Genomic DNA, 22,415 nt, shown 5'->3' on the forward strand with positions numbered 1-22,415 from the left:
CAGCACTCTTTGTAATCATCAAAACTCCTGGAGCTTGATATTGACAAAAACTCAGCCCGTAAACAAAACTGTTTTCATCACAGACATTGTTAACAACCTGTATTTATCTCCCCTAGTCCAAAGCAGATGGCCACTTAGAAGGGTACACAAAGAAGTTCTAATGGTACCATAACTTACAACAAACATAAAAACTGTTGAAATGATTATGTGTCATTTGTAACTAGCTAATACTAGTTTATCACTCTCGGTTTCAAGTTTTTAACCCCGATAACAAAGATTTAGTGACACAGATGAGCTCTTCAAGTGTGTACCAAAGGGATGTTCGCGACCATACACACCAGTATGAATAGCATTAGCATTGTTAGCATAGAAACAAAGCATGCTGTTTCTGGTTAAAGCCACATTAGCTTGCTGAAAGTTGACTTTTTGAGTCTAATTTGAGGTTACAAATGCTCATTGGAAAACAACAATAAAACAAGTAGAAACTATGTCCCATACTGATTTTTCTGTTAGCTGTAAAGCTAATGCTCTATATAGTATATAGAGTAACTAACCGTTTTGAATTAATCTGATCCTCTGGTTCTTGATCTCGAATCTCATGTTTTCAGTGCTGTATTTTAGGAGATTTGTCTACTTTACAACCATTTTTGGCTTGATTTGCACTGGCAAGAATTTTTTGTGTGTCCTTCATGATTCCAATGGTTCTTCTAGGATTTAGAAACAACCAGAACACAATTCCTAAACTGAGGGAAATAGAGATGGATCATAATCTAAATCCAGCTTACAGATAAACTGGATGATGACTCGGCTAATCAGTTCCCTTGAGAAGTATCCAGTTTCACAACATCATGATTTCCAAATAGAATTTTTTTGCTGTTTTATTTTATTTTTTAAAAGTGCCATACTACCATATCCTCAACAAGAATTTGTGACTAGATGTGGCCTTCCTCACCATTAGTTCTTCTTAGTTTAGACCCTTGACCCCCAAACTTCATTTAGAAATAAAGGTAAGATTATACACAGTTTTGAATTTTGATAATGTAAAAAGAAATCAGCCAAAAACATAAAAATAGAATATAGAATTATTTAAAGCTTAATTAAAAGATTCTGACAGTAAATGTTTCAATTAAGGTTAAAATTAAGATATAGTCAGAAATGTTATTGTTCTTCGACATAAGTTTAATGAAATTACATTTAGACTCTTACCGCTTTTAGTGCAAGAACATAAAATACAGAATATACAGTAGCAGAAAGACACTATTAGCTCCAATGCTAATTTCCGATCAAAATTAACAAGAACAAAAAACCCACTATAATGACAGCTACCTTAATGTAGAATTGTGTTTGTGAATTCATCAGTTGATTCTGAGCTGTCAACAGCAGTCTCACACCCATGCACACTTATTGAAATACAATAGCGTAGCACAAGCCAACACGTCTTTATCCCTCTGCTTTCACACCGTCACACACTGTCTGCTGGTCGTACACAAACGGAGATCTTTGATATGCACAGAGGTTTGCTTGTTTCTATAAGGGCTGTAGGTGAAATGCATGTTATCTTAGCATAACAGGAGAAACATCCATGCAGAATACACAAAGTTTCAAACAGGATATACTGTATATATATATACACGTATATATATATAACATTGATGTTTTACCATTAGTTTCCCTTGAAATCAAAGAAAGCCAGCTGTGTGGCATATTGTCTGTTTGAATACAAGTTTGTATGATTTGTTTTGTTTTAGTTTTTTATCTCCAGGACAAAGCTCGTATTCTATTGCCTTTAGTTTGTGCTACTTGACAGCCTATTACAGAACCATCAGTAATGGTTTACTAGGCTATTCAAAGGCTGTCATTTACAAATCTCCTGCTTGTCTTGGATTTCTTTTTTTTAGAGGCACAAAAAAATATATTTTTGTCAGGCTTGAGATTGAGTTAAAGCCTTGTTGGCAAATGCCTGAAGTCCCATCATTACAGGTGGATTGGTTTTTCAGACATTTAATTCCATTCTTACAACACAGTGGCACTCTAAATGTCACATACAGGCAAACACAGATTGCACTGCTGCGGTCGCTTACAGTTGCTAATATAAAAGTTGTACTGAACCTTCTGTATTTATTCATTTTTTATTTATTTTTAACCCAAAAGGTCTTTGTTGTTGCAGTTTGCATCTGTTTTTTTTTTTTTTTTTTTTTTTTTTCTGAATTTGTTGTTTTTCTGAATTTGTAGTTGTATCATACAACTTTTTTACAGTGGGCAGTTTTATTCATATATAAAGTCAGTTACAAAACAGTTTTTCTTTCTTTAGTGTTTACTTTTTAAAGCCAATATTCGTGAAAGACACAGTTCTCCCGCTCCTGTCCTTCCATGTGTCATATGTGATTTTCTTGGACGGGATGAAACTGAAATGAAATTTTGTTGGTCAGTAACATGTGCAATGACAAATAAAGCCATTCTATTCCATTCTAATGGTAATGCATTGCTAATGCAAATGTTGGTGCTAGGCTAATGTTAATGATAGCAAATGCTAATGTTAACCGTAATGCTAAGCTAATGCTAATGCTAGGCTAATGCTAAAGCAGTGTTTGATGACGTGGGCCAGCACCTGCATTTTATTCAGGAAATGCAAATATTTTTGTTGTATATGTTTACTCAACAGGATAGGTAAAATTCTGGGATAATTTTCACTGTCGGACTACATTGTATAAGACATTACATTATTGTGTTTTTTAAATGAGCAGGACTGGGGGGTACATAGTGTCAGGTTAAAGGTCTGAAGGGGTACAGGACTGTGAAAAGTTTGGAAACCACTGTTCTAAAGTACTGAAGTATCACTATATTCTTTTGCTTCACTTAGCAGTGTGTTGGGGTCATTTACAAATCTATTTTGATGAATGTGTGTCTGTTGTGTTTTCTCAAAAGCCTAATAAATAGTAACAGTAGTTCACTGTAAGTCGACAAGAAACAAATAAATTGATGTCAAATTAGGATTTAAAAAAGTTATAAATTGTCATATTTATTTCTTGCATGTGTATTCAGATAGTGTTTAATGTAGTGCTTGCAGAGAGCTAATCAATGCCGCTGGCAGAGAGGATGCTGGGATAGCAGCTTTATCCCAAATCGGAAATGGAGCTTTGACCTTGACTCCCTCACACACACACACACACACACACACACACACATTCTCTCTCTTTTCCTACCCCAGAAACACCAGATCAGATTATTTCTGCAGTGTGTGCGTTGAGATAATATGAATCAAAGTCCATTTGCCAGTTTCATTCTAGCTTAGTTTGTACACGGTGCTGTGTACTGTAGCGACTTTCCATAAACAGGTTTTAGTAGCTTTTGCAACTGTTGCATTGAGTACTACATCAGTTGTAGGGCTATGCTCATTGAAAGCCTTTGTTAAAGTAAGTTGGACCCTATTTTCTTAGTGAACATGTTTCCCTAAATGAAAAGACAAGGAAAATGTATGTGTGTAGCACATTTCATACACAAAGCAACTAATTGTGCTTTGTTCCATATTTTGAGGAGATGCAATAACTAGAGGATAGACTATATTATATACAGTTAGCAAATATAACCTGAAAACAGTGCAAACGTGTCCTTTTTAAAAAAAATCCCACTCCTGTAACATAGTATACCAAAACCTGTAGTTAACAGCTTTTTAGAACCAAAACTGTCAACAACTCCCAATAAAATAAAATGCATAAATGTTTACTGAACACATTTGTTTTGGTTATGGTCCTTTAGTGTTTAATTGAAAAAGTTTTTATCTTATTTTATTACCCCACAAGTGGTATTTTTTTTAAACTAATATATCAATAGAACAAAAACAAAACAATTGAGATCAATGGCTGTAATTGGTGAACCAAAAAAAAATCCCAAAAAAAATCTAAATATCTCTGTATTATTGTTTGTCTCACTTATTTTCACATTTAGTGTTTTTTCTTTCCCTCTGTCCTTTCCTATTTTCACACCCTTTCCCTACCATGTACCAGATGCTCTTTAACCTGTTATTTGTCCTGTCTATTTGATTTGGTTCATTGGTGTAAGTGTTACTGATTGATTGTTTCTACGAATATGAAAGTCAAGCCACCGGATCTGGTTACCAGATCGTGAAATCATTTTATTCATATCCATCATATTTTTCTGTGCGTTGGGAGTAACCTGAAGATTTGCTCCTGATTCCTATCAATCCCCCTGTCTGACATTTGCAACTTGTGTGCTTATTGGTTGCAGTAGTGGCTCTCACTTTGCAACATTGGGGGAAAAAAAACAAAACCAAAAAAAAAAAAAATCAGTATTGGTATCCAATGTCATCATCACATCATAATCCGCCTTTCCACCTGGAAGGTTTTGAAACCAACAGTTTTTTTTGCAGAGACCATTGCAGACAAGATAATCATTGATGTGAAATAACAAGACAGTACAAGGAAAATCTGGATTTTCAAATAGGTACTGTTAAGTTGCAAAGAAGACAACAACAAAAAGAGGAAAGCACGAGAGGAGACAGGGATATAGGTAGAAAAAAAGACCAATTGGGGTGACTGGCAAAGGTAATAGAAAATGAGTGTCGAGCAAAATTAGGGGAGTGAGAGAGGGAAGAGACAAAAGCAGGGGTGAAGAAACGCGGATGAGACGTATTGGGGGATGAGAGGTGAAATGAAGACTCGGAGGGATAGAGGGTGATGCACAGGAAGGGAAAGCCATCAGAAAGACTCGTGAGGAATGAAAGCGGTTCCCGAAAGAAAGAGACATACATTGAAATGGGCTGAGGCTGAAAGAAAAGGATAGCTGATGCTGATCTCTGAGGATAAACTTTAGCAGTATCTCTAAACTTTTTGCAAAAATAAAATAAAGAAAAAATATAATTCAGCCAAAAGCATGTAAAGAAGTTAATCCACTATTTTTTTTAACTTAAATCGTTTACAAAGTGTTCACATTGGGATGTGTGAACTGTGAAATTGGCTGCATCAGATGTAAACACCATACGCCAAGTCTACCCATCTGATTTCTTCCTGTCTGTGTAGCTTGCTCAATATGTAACTAGCAAGTCATATTTCTCTTTTCCTCTTGATCTCCTTTGAATATCTCTCTTTTCTTACTCAAGGGTGTTTCAAGAGTTCAGCTTTTAGTTGTTTATTGGCTCCCAAAATATTATGGAAAATATATTGATGAGTTTGCTGAGCGACATCCCTCGCTGATTCCCATGGAGGTTTCTCCGGGAGTATGGGGTATTGGACAGCCTGATCTGGGCTGTTTTACATTTTTTCGAAATGTTCACTTTTAATCAGGTCAAGCACATTGAATTGCCTTGTGTATGAAATGCACTTTACAAATAAATTTCCCTTGCCATGCCTGGCCCGAAAGCATAAATTGCTAGAACATGACACATTGCAGTAATAGTCAATGTCAAAGTGCAGCCAGCGTTCAGTTCAGTGGTCATTGCTCCCCAGGGTCAGAGACGGTTCTTTAACCCATTTGTTCCTGCTTCGATTGTCAGACCTGATCAGATTTAATGACAGTGAACTTGTCATGACTCCCAGGACTCATAGGTCATCCGTATAGGGCAGTGACTGCTGATATTTACCGTTGCACAGAGGATGACCTTTCCAGGTGCTGCTTTGCTGAACCCGAGGGACCAGACTGGAGTTTCAGGAACACCAAACGGCTACTGTTTATGACGGTGCCAGGTCTCTGCAAATTATTATGTCATCGTGAAAAATAAAAAGCACTACCGCTGTCATTCTGTAATGTAATCTTGGTATTGACACTGGCCAAGGTTATGTTTTTTAATTTGGAATTAGTTACTCCGAATTAAAGTGTACTACTTCATGTTTACATAGAAATAGCAATGCCGAATTGAAGTTTACATGGAAAACCGATTTATTTGGCTTTATTCAATTTTGCTTTAGGTCTCGGGGTTGGGAAGGGTTCCTATTGACAGGGAGAGAACGTGGCGTATCACGTCTATCGTTAAAAAACACACAACAAACCTTTTCTTTTCGGCTACAATATAGAAGAGCACATGAGAACTATTATTACTTTTGATTGTAGTTTTGAAGCAGCAGAACGACAGTAACACACGGTTTTGCTTTCGCCCACGGAGCAGAAGGAGAGGGATAGAGGACCGTACTTCGATCAACCAAAGCGAACGGTTAATGCAACAGCTGTTCTACCTCCACAGGACATTGAGTGAAAAAAGAACTCAATAATGATCCGCACATAATTGGTGAATAATAATAATACATTTTATTTGTTATGCACTTTTCATTCAGGGAATCTCAGATTGCTTCAAGAAAACACACACATTTAAAAACATTAACAATTAAAAGCCTTATTAAAAAGGTATGTTTTCAATTCAGCTTTAAAATAGAGTCCAGGTTTTGTAATTCTCTCAGCTCCACGGGGAGGCTGTTCCAAAGCCTTGGCGCAGCAGAGCAGAAGGCTCTGTCCTCCATGGTTTGGCGCTTGGTGGTAGGAACATGAAGGTGGAGGCTACTGGATGCCCTGAGGGTGCGGGTGGAAGGTTGCCGTAATATGAGTTCCTGCAGGTATAATGGAGCGTGACCAGTGATACATTTGTGAGTGAGTAGCAGGACTTTGTATTCGATCCTAGGAGAAACCGGAAGATTAGTGCAGTGAAAACAGAATGGGTGTGATGTGGTCATACTTCCTGGCTCGCACAAGTGTCCTAGCTACACTGTTCTGCAAGTGTTGGAGCCTTTGCAGCTCTTTGGCAGGAAGCCCAAGAAAAAGTTTGTTACAGTAGTCCAGCCTTGAGTGAATATAGGCATGGACAAGTTTTTCTGCGTCAGGAACGGTTAGAAGAGGACAGAGTTTGGCAATATTTTGCAGATTAAAAAAAGTTATGTTTTACACAGGTTTTTGATATGTTGAGAGAAAGTTAGCTGAGGGTCAAACCAGAAGCCCAGGTTTGTGACTGCAGAGGGGAGATTTATGGTCTGATTGTCAAAGATGAGCTGTGGTATGGATGATGGGTGAGTCTGATGAGATGTGCCTCAGTTTCGGTGCTGTTGAGTTGGAGGAAGTTTAACTGCATCCATGCCTTTATCTCCTCAAAGCATGCCGTGACACATGTCAGCGTTGTAGATGGACTTGGGGCAGTTCGGATATAGAGTTGCGTGTCATCAGCATAACAGTGGTAGGAGATCCAATTCTTGCTGATGATGTTACCGAGGGGGAGCATGTATGTTGTGAATAGTATGGGGCCGAGCACCAACCCCTGTGGGACCCCACCCATGATTGTGAAACTCTGGTGCTTCATGCACTAATGAAGCTTGTTCCGTTTGCCGAGGTCAGTGTGTTCGTGTGAATATCCGCATGTTTATGCTTCCGTCCACCCACTCTTTTCATTATAATCATCTCTTTTAAGGCTCTTATTGAATAAATAGTCTTGGCTCCAGTCCGGGAGGCCATCTTAAACTACGTCGTCATCGCGGTAAATCGCGCATGTGCAGAATGACCAGAATTAACTTAAAGCAGAATTAAGTGTTTACAAAATAGAGAAATTATTTAATTCGGAATTCAAATCAGAATAAGCCAGCTACCTAATTAGGATTTATGTTTAATTCGGAATTCAATTTGCATTCGGAACTAAGTGTTTACATGGTCAGTTTAAAGAGGATTTAACTTTTATTCTGTATTAAATTCAAGCTCCCATGTAAACGTGGCCATTAGTTCATATGTAAATAGGTGATTTTGTATTGGGTTATTTGTATGAGCAGCGGTAGCTACAAAGGCCTCCTATCAACATTCTCAGCCTTTTGTCTGATCATCGCTGTAATGTCTTAGCTATTAAACGTAGAAGGGTAGAGATATATACACATTTATGGTAGAAGAAAAGATTCACTCAAAACTTTGCACCAAAAAGCACTACAGTGTATACCCCAGAGAATGAATAGAAAGGGAAAAAAGAAGTCAAAGCAGTACGGTATAATTGAGTTGGAATGTTTCTGTCATTTATTTCCGACTTGCTTGTATTTTGTTAAATATCTCTGCTGATAGATAAAAACCTTTGACTTAAATGCCTCTTCCAATCCCGCTTTATACCTGGTTAATAAACGCAAACCTCAAAGATCATGTGAAAGTGTACTTTAACAAGTCATTTTGCCTAGTGACTACATAATGTGGATCTAGCTGTATTAGAGCAGTACAGAATAGAACAGATTAGGTTACTTTTTCATTCAGAGCACTCATATTCCACTGTACAATATGAAAGAAATGAATGAATCTACTTTGTAAGACTAGATAAGAACACAAGAGGAAGAAAATATATACAGAAAGTTGGTGTCATAAATGGGTATTCCATGAAACTGTTTCTGGCAAAATAAAAATTAAAAAATTCTTAATTGCACTTTCCCTATTATTGGGCATTTTTCAGTCAAAGGCAATATGTAGCCTTCATTGTGAAAATTGCAAATGCCCTGATACAAAAAGATGATTTTTCACATTTAACACAAAGGCTTTGTTTTTCATATCTGAAATGCAAAAGAACAATCAACATAATTTAGGTATCAGTATTTATAACCTGGTTGCACCGCTACCACAAGCACGATTTACTTCACAGATGGTCCAAAGTATTTAGACAATATTTCTTCACCTTTGTAACATCACCAGTTTTCTCCCACAAATAGTTTTGTTGTGCTTTTATTTGTTTAACACCAGCATCTGATATAGCATGCATTACCATAAATAATGTGTTTTTTTGCTTTATTAACAATGACTTTCAAAGGTTCATTATTGGTTTTCAACGACAGTGTGTTCTGACTGTACACAATGCCGACCACCGATGACTGGTAGGTAAGAAGGCTGTGTAAGCTAATAGCATTCAAGTTTATCCAAAAGATATTTAATGGGGGTTGAGGTCAGGAATTTTTTTTTCCCCATTAACTTGTTGCCATTGAAATTGAAAAGTTTTGAAGCAACCGAGGGATATTTTCAAAAATTTCAGGCTAAACATTAAAGCATCAAAAATGACTTGATTTCAAAAGGATGCAACCAAGTTAGAAAAACCACCATTGGGGATTTTTTACACTCTAACTTTTAATTTATTTTTACTGAATGTATAAAATCTACTCAACTCGCTTGCTTTACTATAACTTTCCGCTGTCCATAGTGAACAAACGGTGCAGAATGAAGAGATGATGGAGAGAGAAGTTTAGATGAGATAAAGAGGAAGGGAGGCGGAGGCAGATGCAGACTGAGTAGAGTCCTGTTGTGAACACTGATTACTCTCTGCTTTCTTGAGATTGATAAAGACTGACACAGCAGGCATACTGTCACACACACACATACGCGCATGTACGCAAACACGTATACAGAAGTTGTGCACAAAGTCACAGAATGAGAATTTCTCTCACTACTGATTGATGATGGTTCAACTACGACTACGTTCAGCACATCGCTCCTGCAGAGTCTGTGCTCATCTCTTGCATGTGCTCTCATGTGTGTGTAAGTGTGTTATCATCATACTCTGTTCCTCTGTGTGAGTGCGTGTGTGTGTTTGCGAGTGTATGTGCATGGCAGTTCCCACCTGTCTTAATTAGAAGAGGCTATTAAGACGGATTGCCTGATTAAGTAGCATTCTCCTTCTAATGAATAGCTGCTCCCTGACACACAACCATGGACAGCACACAGTGTTGGGGCTGATAGAAGTTAATATTGGTAAGTGTGAAGATGGAAAATGGAAACATGCCTGAATGTGAAGAGTAATCAATTGGAAAAAAGTTCTTACTTGTCGAATTTCAAGTGCTCTTTATCGCAGGTCCCTTTGTCATTGCAAGAGGCCACTTAAAGACCAACTACAAACCAAAGCGACAGTTGAAATTAAATGTATTTAGGTGTGAAGTAGTGTTGTTGATTGGTTCTAGTCCAACTCTTGACATTTTAGTGAAAATATTTCAATTTGGCTTATTTTGTTGTAAGAAAAATTTGCCCTCTATGGGTTTAAACCTGGCTATTCCAATCAAATTTTGCTATTGGCTGAGAATGATGGATTGTAATGTTTTGATGGCTTGTTACATCACAAACCAGCACTGTTGGCCCTGCCCCTCCTATAAAAACACTTGTGCACTTGTGGACTCTGCAATCTGTGGTGTGTAGATTGGATTAAGAGAAATTTGACTAGAGAGTAAGCAAGTCTTGAGTAGGTAGTTAGAATAGCATAGATTGATAGTATGGATAATATAGACTGTGTGTGTTTTAACTGCTTCAAGAGCTCCGCCCAAAATCGTGGTATTTTTTTTCATTTCCAGCCATTTCAGCCAATACCTCAGAGTTTAGTTACTCTTTAAGGGGCCTTTTCTCCCGCCTGGAATTAAGCACTTTTTTATGCGCATGCAGTTACATGCTTCTCTCCTGCGCGTATTCTCCGGTCCAGGCTCCTGACACGTTCACCGTAAGTTGACAAAAAGCGCGTTGTCTGTCAATGAAGGCGGTCTGAAGCAAAGGAAGCAAACTGGGCCACGATGTCATTTTTTGGGGGCTGTTTAGAAATCACGGAACATGGAGTTTTCCCAACGCTTGTAAATGTCATTGAAATCCGTGAAAATGATAAAGCATACTTTTAATTTGAAACGCTTTTGTTGATAAACAATGAAACAGGTTGATTTGATCAGATTACCGATCAGATTATTGCACTGTGAGGATCGGTTGCATTTTTCTGTCCGAGTCACAGTAAAAACTCTCTTTTTTCCCTCCGATACTAACGACAGATTAAAGTTTGTTTGTTTGGAAAGCCTGATTTTCTTAACATCTTCCATTCCTGCATTCAGAAATGATCAGCGCATCATCATCATCCGTCATCAATGCGGAACCTGCTCTAAAGTGTGACCGAGTGCAATGCACTGGAGGTTTGAGGAAATAATCCCGCAGAGCTTCCTACTTTAATACAGAGGAGACAGAGATATTTGCAGTGAAACAGAACCAATGGCTTCCTACATAATACGCAGTATTATACGTGTAGCAGTGTGACAGTGTCAGTTTGGATAGAACCTTTCTGGGAATCTCTTTTGCAATATTATGAGTTTATGTGGCTTAAATTGTAACTGAGTTCATATTTCTAGTGCATTATAATATTTCACCTTATCGGGACGCACTTATTCCAGGTCTAAAAGCATGTAAGAGGAAAAGAATTTAAGCAGACGGTAGAATGCACGTAAGGCCAGATTTAAATGGGAACGCCCACATTTCAGGGCCGCTCCACCCAGAGTGCGTAACTGGGATGAAGGTGTGCAGCGACTGACTTAAGTACAGGGGAGAATAGCGCGCAGCCAATAACAGCACAGGTACACAGCTTTTCTGACTTACGTGCGTGGTAGAATTAGAGCCCTAAGAGATTAAGAGATCTTTAGCTGAGCTTGTACAAGAGCTAATCAATGGTTTCCGTAAGACGGAAATACATTAGAAAGACAAGATAACGGTAATTGTACATTTTTGACTACACAACATAAAGTACACTTTTGACTACAATGTCCTATTGAATTTAAGACATGGTATTTAAACATATGTGATCGCTAAAATGATGGGACTAAGCTATTTTCCAGTGGTCGTACTTGGAGATAATAAATTATATGGTAATAGGTTTTGAGTAATATTTAAAAATCCAACACGCTAATAGTGTAGAACAATGGCAACATTTCTTTGAATTAAGATTTAGCATAAATCTTGGCATTAGAATCTTACTGGTTAAAAAATCAAGAAAATCATTGGCATGCCACTAGTTTGACTCATTTTGGACAGATTTAGCCCTTATAATGGCATAAACACTGAAGGTTTGCTAAGTGAGGCTTTTACTGCCCCTGTGTAAAATACAGGGTTGATCCAAAAGTAAACTTTCATGCAGATCGGCCTGTGACTGACTTGAAATGCAAACAATGAACTATGATTAGTTTTTTTCATCCAAACTTACTTAATAGCATGCAACCCAAAGGATGGTCGTGGGGCGTTTTTTATGCCCTCCTGTTCCAACTATGATATTTAAACTCATTAGTTTAATATTTCCTGTGCTTTGTGAGTGATCAAGCTGTGACACACTTCCCAAACATGTGGAGTCATGAGTATTGTTGTGTTAGATTTACTAAATCAATGGAGACAATCACATATCTGTTGGTTTCCGTAGCTGCCGTAGTAAAAATTGAGAAGCCTTTAACACTAGTGAAAATTAGTTGCTCCAATGTTTTGCCTCTAGTATGTTCAATGTGCGAGGCAAGGTTTTCTTACATGGATGTGTATGTTTAATCTATAATTTGTCTACAATACCGTACTCTGCTGTCATGCAGTTTTTTGTAGTCCCATTCATTCTAATTGCCAACGCCAACATCAATACTCAACTTAGAGCAAAGTACTTTTGTCAGCCTTTGTTGGCTTTCCTTACTCCCTTTTTACCTCCTTCCTTAATAAGTCTCCCTGTGTGTCTTGCTTGCATTGATCTTTGCTTTTCCCCACTTCATGCTTTTTTTACTTTCCTTTTTCCCTGTGCACTTTCCCATGCTGCCTTTGGATTAACTACATTGTATTGTTTCTGGAGGAAGATGACCAGGGGAAGGAAGACAAAGAGATAGAGATGAGGAGCGAGGCTCTTATGAAGGACTATTTTTAAATCATTGTTTCCACGCAATGTCCTATGTCCGTGAGCAAATTCCCAAATGTATTGTATGTATTGTTGTTACATGGTGAGTGTCTTGCATTGTAGCTTTAAAATGTGGCCCTCCACTATTTACCATGCTTTTGACATGTTCAGTTCAAAGCCCTATTACGTTGAAAGTTGGTTGATTTGAAATATTTTAACCCGTTACATTCAAGCCTAAAAACACTTAAAAATTGAACCCCATTGTATTTTGCAGGATCTTACAGAACCATTGGGAGAACATCCAATAACCTCAAATGAGATGATTTTATAAGCTTTTGTCTGAAGAGTGCCTGTCCTAGGGCCAACAGATGGTGGATGTATCATGCAAATTATCCATTTGTTATTTTCATCTTCTATAAACTATAGTTGGTTATCCTGGTAACATGGGGTGTTTAAGAACCACCAGGCTAATTCAGGGAACATATTGACTGTATAATGTCCTGGAAAGAGGGCCAATCTGTCATAGGGTAAACCATCTTGTCTTTTGGTCCCGTTGAAAATTCTGATAAAGTTAAATCTGCTAAGGTAGCTGATAAAAGAATAGTGTAGGCCTCATAGGTCAATAAATTGAAGATATTTCTTGTGAAAAATTGGAGAATTTACTCACAAAGGTTTGTTGACAAATGCCCATGTGACTTGGACTTTGGAAAAGTTTCTTGCATTGCATTGTGGGATTTGGAGTACTGTAGAAGAATGCAAATGACGCAGGAGCAGAAACGTTTCTTTAAGAATTGTTCTTACTTTATTTTTGCCCCAATATCTTGTGTTCCTTTGCCAGACAAGACTCGGTTGACGTTAACTGGTTTCTGGTGTTCCCCGGGACATGACGTCTCTCTGATTTCAGCCGTTATCAGATTTTTCCGTGATGCTCTGTGATGTAGCACCGCTAACAGTGCCCCTCCTAGTGGTACTGTGATTATTGATAAATTCAACAAACTTTTAACTATCGTCATTGCAGCAATCTTTGTTGAACTTTAAGTGATATAAGACAGTCACTGTAAAAACCATAAAACAGGACATTTTCATAAAGTCTATGACCTTGGCGCTCCTCTGAAGTGTCTTTATAGCAAATCTGTTACGAGCAGAGCCAGTGTAGTGAAAAATAATCCTACGCGTGAAAGCCTCCTACAGGCACAAGCGCACTAATAGCGTAGTTATATTTATTATATAACTATGCTAAAAATATATATTATTATATTATATTTACACGTATACTGACAATATTTTGATACCTAAAAGTTTCCTGCTATGATAAACACTCATTTTAACCCGAACCCTAAAAATTAAAGGATATATTCGTACCTTTTTTCAACATGACGGACGTGCATGAGCAGTTCGCCAGGTGCGCATGCCCATTGTCCACAGTAGGAAATTTTTACGGTAGGGTTATTCTGCACTACACTGGCTCACCCAATAGGCAGTATAGGAAAATGCCAAGGGAGCCGTGGCCATTTAACAAGTCCTTAAATGGAATTGGAAACACAGATTCAAATATAAAGCAATGCCCAATTAATAAATAATAATACAAAATAAGTGCCCGCCCCAATATTTATTATTACAGTAGGATTAGGCAATAAATAGGCATATTAGGTAGGGCTATTAACAAAAAAATCATACTGATGGGTAATTATTAAACATCAGAGATTTTTTTTTTCTTCATCCATCATTAATAGTTTGTGGTACAACTCTTTAAAATACAACAAAAGGTGAAATTCAATTATTAAAACAAGCAAAATATCAGAAGTAAATGAATAAAAAGGCCTAAATTCAAGGTTAAAGGTGCAGTCGGTAACTTGGAGGAGAGAGAAGAGTCTCCCTCTCCCTCTCGGCTGCTCTCCCGCCCTGCCTCTTAAGTCCCTCCTCCAGAGGAGGCTGGCGTGTAAACCACACAACAAAACCGATTGTCAGGTCATTTCATAATGATATTGCCTGCTACTTTCTAATGAAACACCAAACAGTAACGTTAGCATTAGTATCGGAAACACGCCAACGTTAGCGCTAGCATCGGAAACAAGCTGTTGGGCTCCCTCTACGCTACCTCTGAGCACTGTTGTGGCTCGGCCATGGCAGGTCACACTGCTGCATTCACACACACTTGAAATCACCTAGTACAAATAAAAGCGCTCATATGAGCTTGAACGTTGACGTTGTGTCCCTCCTTATTTGTTGCAGCTCAAACAAGTCTGGGCCGTAACATGGAGGTATCAGAGATGTGAGCTTGACCCAGCGGAAGGGGGCGGTGGCTGTGATTGACATCTGTCAGACAGTTCAAACACAATCCTGGCTCTGATTGGTTCTTTTTGCTCGGTCACGGTGAATTCTGGCAATTTGCAGCAGGAGCTGTAGGCGGGACTTAATGAGCCTGTTCTTTTTTTACAGATTACTAGTTTCATGTAATGCTGTCTTAACATAGTGACAGTTTTAGCAAAAATGAGAAAAAGTTACTTTTATAAAAGTTACTGACTAAACCTTTAACGCTGGACGAGACACTGGACAGAGTTTAGACGAGCCTGCAGACACTAATAATGTATGGAAAATGGAAAATTTAGGAAAGTACAGCTGTAGTAGGAGAGGTGAGGTTCAGTACATAGTGCCATAGTTAGTTTTTGGGGGGCGCCAAAGAAAATCTCGCCTATGTGCTTACTAGAGCACTTAACTCTCACTGGCAGAAGCCATCAATATAGATTAATTGTTTAATAAAGCGTCACAGATTGTTCACATGTGAGCATGTTTTTCACCAGTTTAGAAACTGTTTGCTTTGTACTTTTAAATTTTACTTTTCCCTTTTCTCTGTTTATGCAAGTAAATAGTCCATAAGAGTTGTGTTGTGTGACTTTCTCTGAAAAGCAAGTGAGACCAAAAATTTGCAAGCGGGAAGTGCCCCATCTGTAAAAAAAAATTGCTGACTGATGGCCTTTTTAAATTATTTCTCTATACATCATATATTCCTAGAAGAGATTTGTTTTAATATATTCTCCATCTTTTAGCTTAGAGTTGCTAAGTGCCTCATTGGCATGTAGCTAAATCTTTTATTGTACATTCCGAGCATAGTGCTATTATTTATTACCGTTTTTAATATTTGATCACGCTGAAGGTACAAAGTATGTAATCTTGGTTTGAACGTTATTATGAAATGTTAATCGGCAGATTAAAACATGACACATCTGTGTGAAACACACACACACAACAAAGCTACAGGAATGAAAACCAAATAACTCATGTTAAGCTAACAAGCTCATCTAAAAGCTTTTCCCTGAAGTCTATACTTTTGCAACATTTTGTGTTATATATATTTATATATGCACAGGGACACTGCTTTGCTAAATACAGTTTGTCTCTGCAAAGACATCAATGTCTTAATTGTGGTCCATAGAGATGTGTGTAATAGGTTCCATACGCTGGAGAGCTTCTGTAGGGAATATATTTAGCTAAAACATCAAGCAGACATTTACTTAGAGAAACGACATTTCTGCATAAATGTATAAAGTGTCCGGGTATTGCACAATTCATGGAGCTTGAAGGAGCAATAAACCTTTTGAGATACTTGTTAGCTTAAGATGTTACAACAGGCTCTGTGGTAAATTTTAGGCGCTAAAAGGAGAGTGAGCAAGCCTTCAAACTTATACAGTGAGAGAGAATTCAACTCATAAATGTTGTGACTTTCTTTTGCTTTTAGGTGGCCCCCCCACCCCCGCCCCCCCAAGTACCGTAGAGAACTTGTCACTGCTCGTCTGCGTTTGCGCTTCAGTTACTTCTGTCTCTTTGTGTAATTTTGCTCTGAATCAATAGTTTTAAGATCACAGCTCTGTAGGGGTCACACCATCTGTTAAAAGAATTCCTGAATCAATTTCTTGTTGGTGGGGACGGATCTTTTTAAACTGTACTGCAAATTTATTTAGGAGCAAAAATTATGCCTGTCAGGCTTTCTAGTGAGGACAGAATCAATTCCAGTGCCTCGAAGTGAGGCACAGACGTGGATGCCGACTACAATATGTCATGTTTTAATGTATTGCATCTGACTTAAACTCTCTGCTGGTCTCGGATGAACTTTGTCCTCGGAGTTTGTTTCGGAAAAGGTCAATCTATTTTTGGCACTTCCCTTGAAAGCTGGTATTTGTCTCTGTTTGCTGCTGTTGTCATTATTAAATATGCATCTTTTTTTGCATGCAAAGAAAAGACGAAAAAATAGTTATTATTCATTCACACACTTGGGTTTTTACTTAATTCTTTACTTGACTAGAATTTAATTTGTCAAGCCTTGTGAAATTATCCAATACTTTAATGCATGACACTGACAATGGGAAGAAAAGCGTGCTCGATAAGCTATTTTTGGATTTATGAATACTTTTTGAATGCTGAATATTATCAGGGATTATCACAGTGTGGCTCTTCCATACAATAACTAATTTCCTGTGCCAAGGTTGTCATATTTTCACCAGCGTTTCTTTATTAGTCTGGATTACGTCAAAGGCACTTAACAGAGTTTTAAAACATGTTAACCAAAGATAAACCTTATTCCATGGAAGATTCCATTAAAGGTTGGAGGGGAACCGGATCAATCAACTGATTCTGGATCAGTTTGAAAAATGAAAAAAATATCTCTCTCATCATTGGTGATATTTACAACATGTACATCTTGGTTCATAATGGACTGATCTTTATAAAATTTGACTCAGTTATGTCAGGTTGGTTCCTCAGTCACTCCAAAAAGTTTCATCCGGATCTGATTTGGATTGCGCATTTCATCACGATTTTTACTAAAATGGGGGAACCCTTACATGTGGACATACTGTATTGTTATTAATGGCGATAGAGATTTCTTCCAAGCCTTTAAAGTGTGAATGTTCATTGTATCACAATCAGGATCAATGATCCAGATAACTGCCAATATCTGGCAAAGAGGAGATTTGGTGCGGGGTGGAGGTTTGCGCTCTCTGAGTGCTCCTGTTTGAGATACTTAACCTGCTGTATGTGTTTTGAGTATTTCCTCTCTTTTTATGGGTGAAGCCATGCTTTAGTTACTTGCCTTCATTAGATTTTAAATGAACCATGGCTGCATTCGAACAGTCCCTCCTATCTCCTTTCGTATCCACTTTTCCTTAACCCCGTGGATGATGTCATGGGGATAAGGAAGGGTGTTAGGAGACTTCCCAAAGGAGTTAAGGAAAGACGATCACATTGTTTTGACAATCAGATGCACTTCCACTAGGTGATGTAATAATCCTACGGCAGCAAAGGTTAGTGACATCTGCCGTGGTGAAAAACTCAAAATTTCTAGAAATGGACTAATAAAAGTGCATTTATAACACTTTCCCCTGCGCCTCTAACTGCTGATATAATCTCAAATATCTCAAGGTTGGAATGTGAATCAAAGGAAAAGAGGCTACCAGGCTACGAGGAACAAAAGTGAAACTAAAAAGAACTTCACATTGAGAATGGTTGCTCACACTCACCTTCCACTCACAAATATGAATTATGTTGAATAAGTGTATTATTGCATTGGTAACTTACATGATCTGCATCCCTTTTCAGTCTTTGTGAGTTCCCGTGAACGTTCACAAACGGGTCCCTTTAAACGTTGCTGAAAGGAATTGTGGGGCAGCATTATCTGGTCTCCATTGGTATAGGACGCATCAGTGTTTCCACGGCTAAAGGAGCTTATAAAGGAAGCATTGAACCTCCTTTTCTTAGCCTTTAGAGAATTGAAATGTTCCTTATCATGGCTGCCACTTAAACTCTTCTGGGGGTTAAAGAAAAGTGGATAGGAAAGGAAAAAGGAGGGACTATTTGGATGCAGCCCATTTCTTAATTGCTTTGCACTGTTAGCGCCTGCCTGTCCGGCTGTAGTCCTCACTATCCATTTCTCTTCTACCCTGACATTCTGCATGTCGGCTGCTGGTATGTTGTTCTACAGTGTATCCTGCCGATTATTTATGTAAAGAATTATGAAAGAATATTGGTGTGTAGGAGTGGTCATGTGCATGTAATTATGAGACTCATAGCAGGCAGGCTCCTGATTAAGGGCACAAGGTGACCTTTCCTTTATACACAAAGCAACTGATCCACTAAAACAACAGTTCAGCATTTTGGTGCTCCATTATTTTACTACGCTAGAAGATTACACGTGTTGGAGAACAGCCTGTCCACTAAAGCTCCTCTTTGCAAGTGGGCACGTGTCACATTTAAGTGTCTATGTGTTCTGACATTTATGGTCTCCGTTGGTTTATAAAAGAAGACAAGTGAATATAACGCAGCAGCCTTCTTCTCTCCTGACAGCAGTTACGTGTGGGAACTTGGTCTCAAATGTAAAAGCCAAGGAACATATATTTTATGGCAAACAAAGTTAGTCAGGAAAATACAAGGGTTGCAAATGTCAAAGAACTATGATATGCATGAGGGGGAGGTATCGTTAGTTGAGGTTTGCTTTACAATTCCCAGTCTGACTGAGACAGGGGCACTTTATTTCCAGTATTTCCCAGTGTCAGCTAACTCACACTTGTGAACACTTTCCACTTAGCTAGCCACGAGAGCCTTGTTCATTTACCCAGCCAATTAAGGGATCTTATCCTGACCCACTGATGAAAGGTGTTGCAAATTGGCTCCTATCTTCTAGTCTCACTCACCTTCAAAGCCTTTTTCCACATAATAAAAAATACACAGAAGTCCTGGCATATTGGCCTTTAGATTATATTTGCATATACAACACTTTAACTAAGATATGAGATAACACACTTGTAAAAGTAAAGTGATAAACTTTCGGTCCATCACTAGCTGCACCTGCAGAAAGTACCAGGAGAATTGAGTTTGAGTTCAGAGATCCGAGGTAAATCCTTGATCCACCAGGGGAGATCCTGGAGCAAAGAATGAATAACAATTACGCTTTCCTGTTTGATTAACTAGTGTAGTACCCCTGACCATGCAGAAAGACTTTTGCATTTTTTAGTCTGAAACCAATCTCCTATTCTATCAGAATTGGCAATCCTTGTCTTGCACTTGTACCATTACCAGAGCTTACTCACATGTAAATAAATATTATTGCATGAGTTGACTAACCTTACAAGTTAAAACATCAGCATTATTTTCATAGAGCCAACAAAAACTCAGGTGGGTGTATTATATATATGATGACTTCACATTCAGAATTTACTTCTGGCCACTCATGGAGAACATGGTGATGCTCTTATGCTGCATTCAAACCGGATGCGTCACAAAATGTCCGTACGTCCAGATTACATATAAAGTCAATTTATAGATGCGTCCCAGATGTTAAATCTTTCCTGTGCGGCAGTGCGGTCCGATCCGCACGTCAAGAGCGTTTGTCGTGCGAGCACGCTCCCGATTTTACGCATATCCGCTAGAGTTGAAAATATTGAACTCTTGCGACTTTTTCGCTGGACAAAAGCCAATCAGAGTCTTTGTTGACGATGATGTCAGGCCAACAACACGGACACCGGTCTGTTCACCCATTCAACCATGGAGTAGAAGCTGTGTGTGTCCACCTGGAGCTGTATGACACGGCCTTTATAACCGGGACCGGTTTGGAGGAGATAAAACTTCTCTCTGTAGCACTGAGCTAGGATAGCATTAGCCGCTAATCACACCAGCTTTTTTCACTGATGGTTTATGTTTATGAGAGGAGAAAAAGAAACGCAGCTCCTCGCTTCAACAGGCAGTGAAACTCACCGAGTTGGATGTGTCGCTGGTGGGCGGTGCTTCTCTTCAAATGCGCATATGAAGCGAATGGGGACATTTTTTGATTCTGCGACACATGCGGAACATTTTCGTGCGGCAGACACATTCGGTGCTGCAGCAGACACATTCGGTGTGAACGCAGTCTTAGTCCACAAAATTCAATATTTAGCAAATATTGTGCACTCAAAGTAAAGAGTCAAGCATTTAAGAAATGTTACCACTTTTAAGTGACTACTTCTATAGCGTAAGGGTGTAAATCCACAATTTTGTGACAATACAGACAATACGTTTCTTTGGACAACGATACAATAATTGTCACAATTTTCTTGAATTCAGGGCCATTAGATCGATTCAAGAAAATATTGTACTCATCTATCATAGTTACATTTCACCTAAAGCTTGGAATAAATACAAAGCAGTTTTGATGTTTTGACGATTTATTGCAAAAACATTTCAGACATAAATAGAAATCATGCAAAAATCAAACAAAAATGCATACCTTTCTTGGATAATTGCTTAATCAATGCATCGGTGCAGATTCATGGTTACACCCTTACTATATTGTACAAGTACTAAATCTGAATGTTCTATACAAAAAATAAAAACAACTGCAAAAACCATCATTTGTTTGCATATAAACTTGTATACATTTAAAACACGTGTCAAACAAAGGCTAATGTTCCATACCTATAACTGTGTGTAACAACGCAAATGTAAATGATAAGTGCCCTGTTGTTGAATATCTTCTTTTTGTCTTTCTCTCAGGTTGTCTGGCAGTAATGTTCCCTCTCCAATTGTCAGCAACAAAAACTGGCTCCGGCTGCATTTTGTGACTGATGGCAACCATCGTTACCGAGGCTTCAGCGCACATTACCAAGGTAGGTGTCGGGTAAGATGTGGTAAATGCACTTACCCCTACAGCACAGAATATGCACATTATGATGAACTAAATCAAACAGGATTCCCCATATAAAGTTCTCTGTCATTGCCTTATGTTCCTTATGTTCCTATAGACATTTCTGCTTAACAAATGCTTCTTTTTCTTTCATTGCTGTTTTGTTGTCATCAATGCAAAACGCTTTTATTTATTACTTGCTTGTTGTCTTTGACCTATGAATTTCCCTTTTTTTCTTGCTTAGTTTAATTGCGAGTTACTACTCATTTGTACAAAGTAGATTATTTTTCTTTTGTTAGCTGATAAAAAATGATTTGAAACCCCTTTGGCAGCTTTTATGCAGGTTTTGGTCAATTTGTTGAAATATTTCTGTAAAGCTTTTGTGTTATATATTCAATATTCTGGGAAGCATTATCTATTTTTTGAATTAATTTCTTTTTCAAATTTTTCCTACCAAATTCCTAGCAGGAGTGTTGTTTGAATTTCCAACACATTTTCATGTGTTGTGAGTGGGCAAGAAATCAAGCCATAAATCAAGTTTGTTTGACGCCAAGATTGCACTGTGCCCCTCGGTTATTACTGACACACTCATGACTGTGCTCCTACTGCTCAAGCACATTTGCGTTAGTTCCAAGTCACTAAAATACCAAACACACTCGGGCGTAAAAACAAGGTACGCACCTTTCCAAAACATCACATTTCAAGAGTGGACGTCTGCAAACTTGAGGCTATTGTCGGCTTGTGCATTTCAGAGGTTTCTGTTTTGTTCCTCCCTTAGTCATACCTTTAATTCCAGTTTTTATTTTTTATAAATATAAAACTGGCAATTTTCACATACACGCTGTGGAACACAGTGACCTCTTTTTGTCATAATTATGGTTGTTAGTAGACTTTTGTAAGGTTGCCAATGTGTCTGATAGATTTAGTAGTTTTCTCTGACCGAAGACTTCCTTTTTTGTTTTGTTTTTTAAATTGTGTATGTTTAAATGTGAAGTTCACTATATAACTTAAATTATAGATATTTTCAAAAGACTTGTTTTTCTATACTTGGTTTTATTTATCTTTATATTTAATTTGCATACAAATGAAATATGCAAATTGCAGATGCTTCCTTGGACCTGAGAACAGATTTCTGCATTTGCAGTGTCTACGAATTTTTTACTCACTAGT

General features: G+C 38.1%; 1 protein-coding gene across 1 annotated transcript in view; it reads left to right on the plus strand.

Moving 5' to 3' along the window:
- The window catches only part of csmd3b (CUB and Sushi multiple domains 3b), a 434,915-nt gene that overhangs the window by 211,499 nt on the left and 201,001 nt on the right, over positions 1 to 22,415 (plus strand). The window contains 1 exon segment of the mRNA XM_028460951.1: positions 21,116 to 21,228. Within this exon segment, the coding sequence (XP_028316752.1) occupies positions 21,116 to 21,228 (113 nt within the window).

This window comes from Gouania willdenowi, chromosome 11, assembly GCF_900634775.1.
Source record: "Gouania willdenowi chromosome 11, fGouWil2.1, whole genome shotgun sequence".
Taxonomy (NCBI): Eukaryota; Metazoa; Chordata; class Actinopteri; order Blenniiformes; family Gobiesocidae; genus Gouania; species Gouania willdenowi.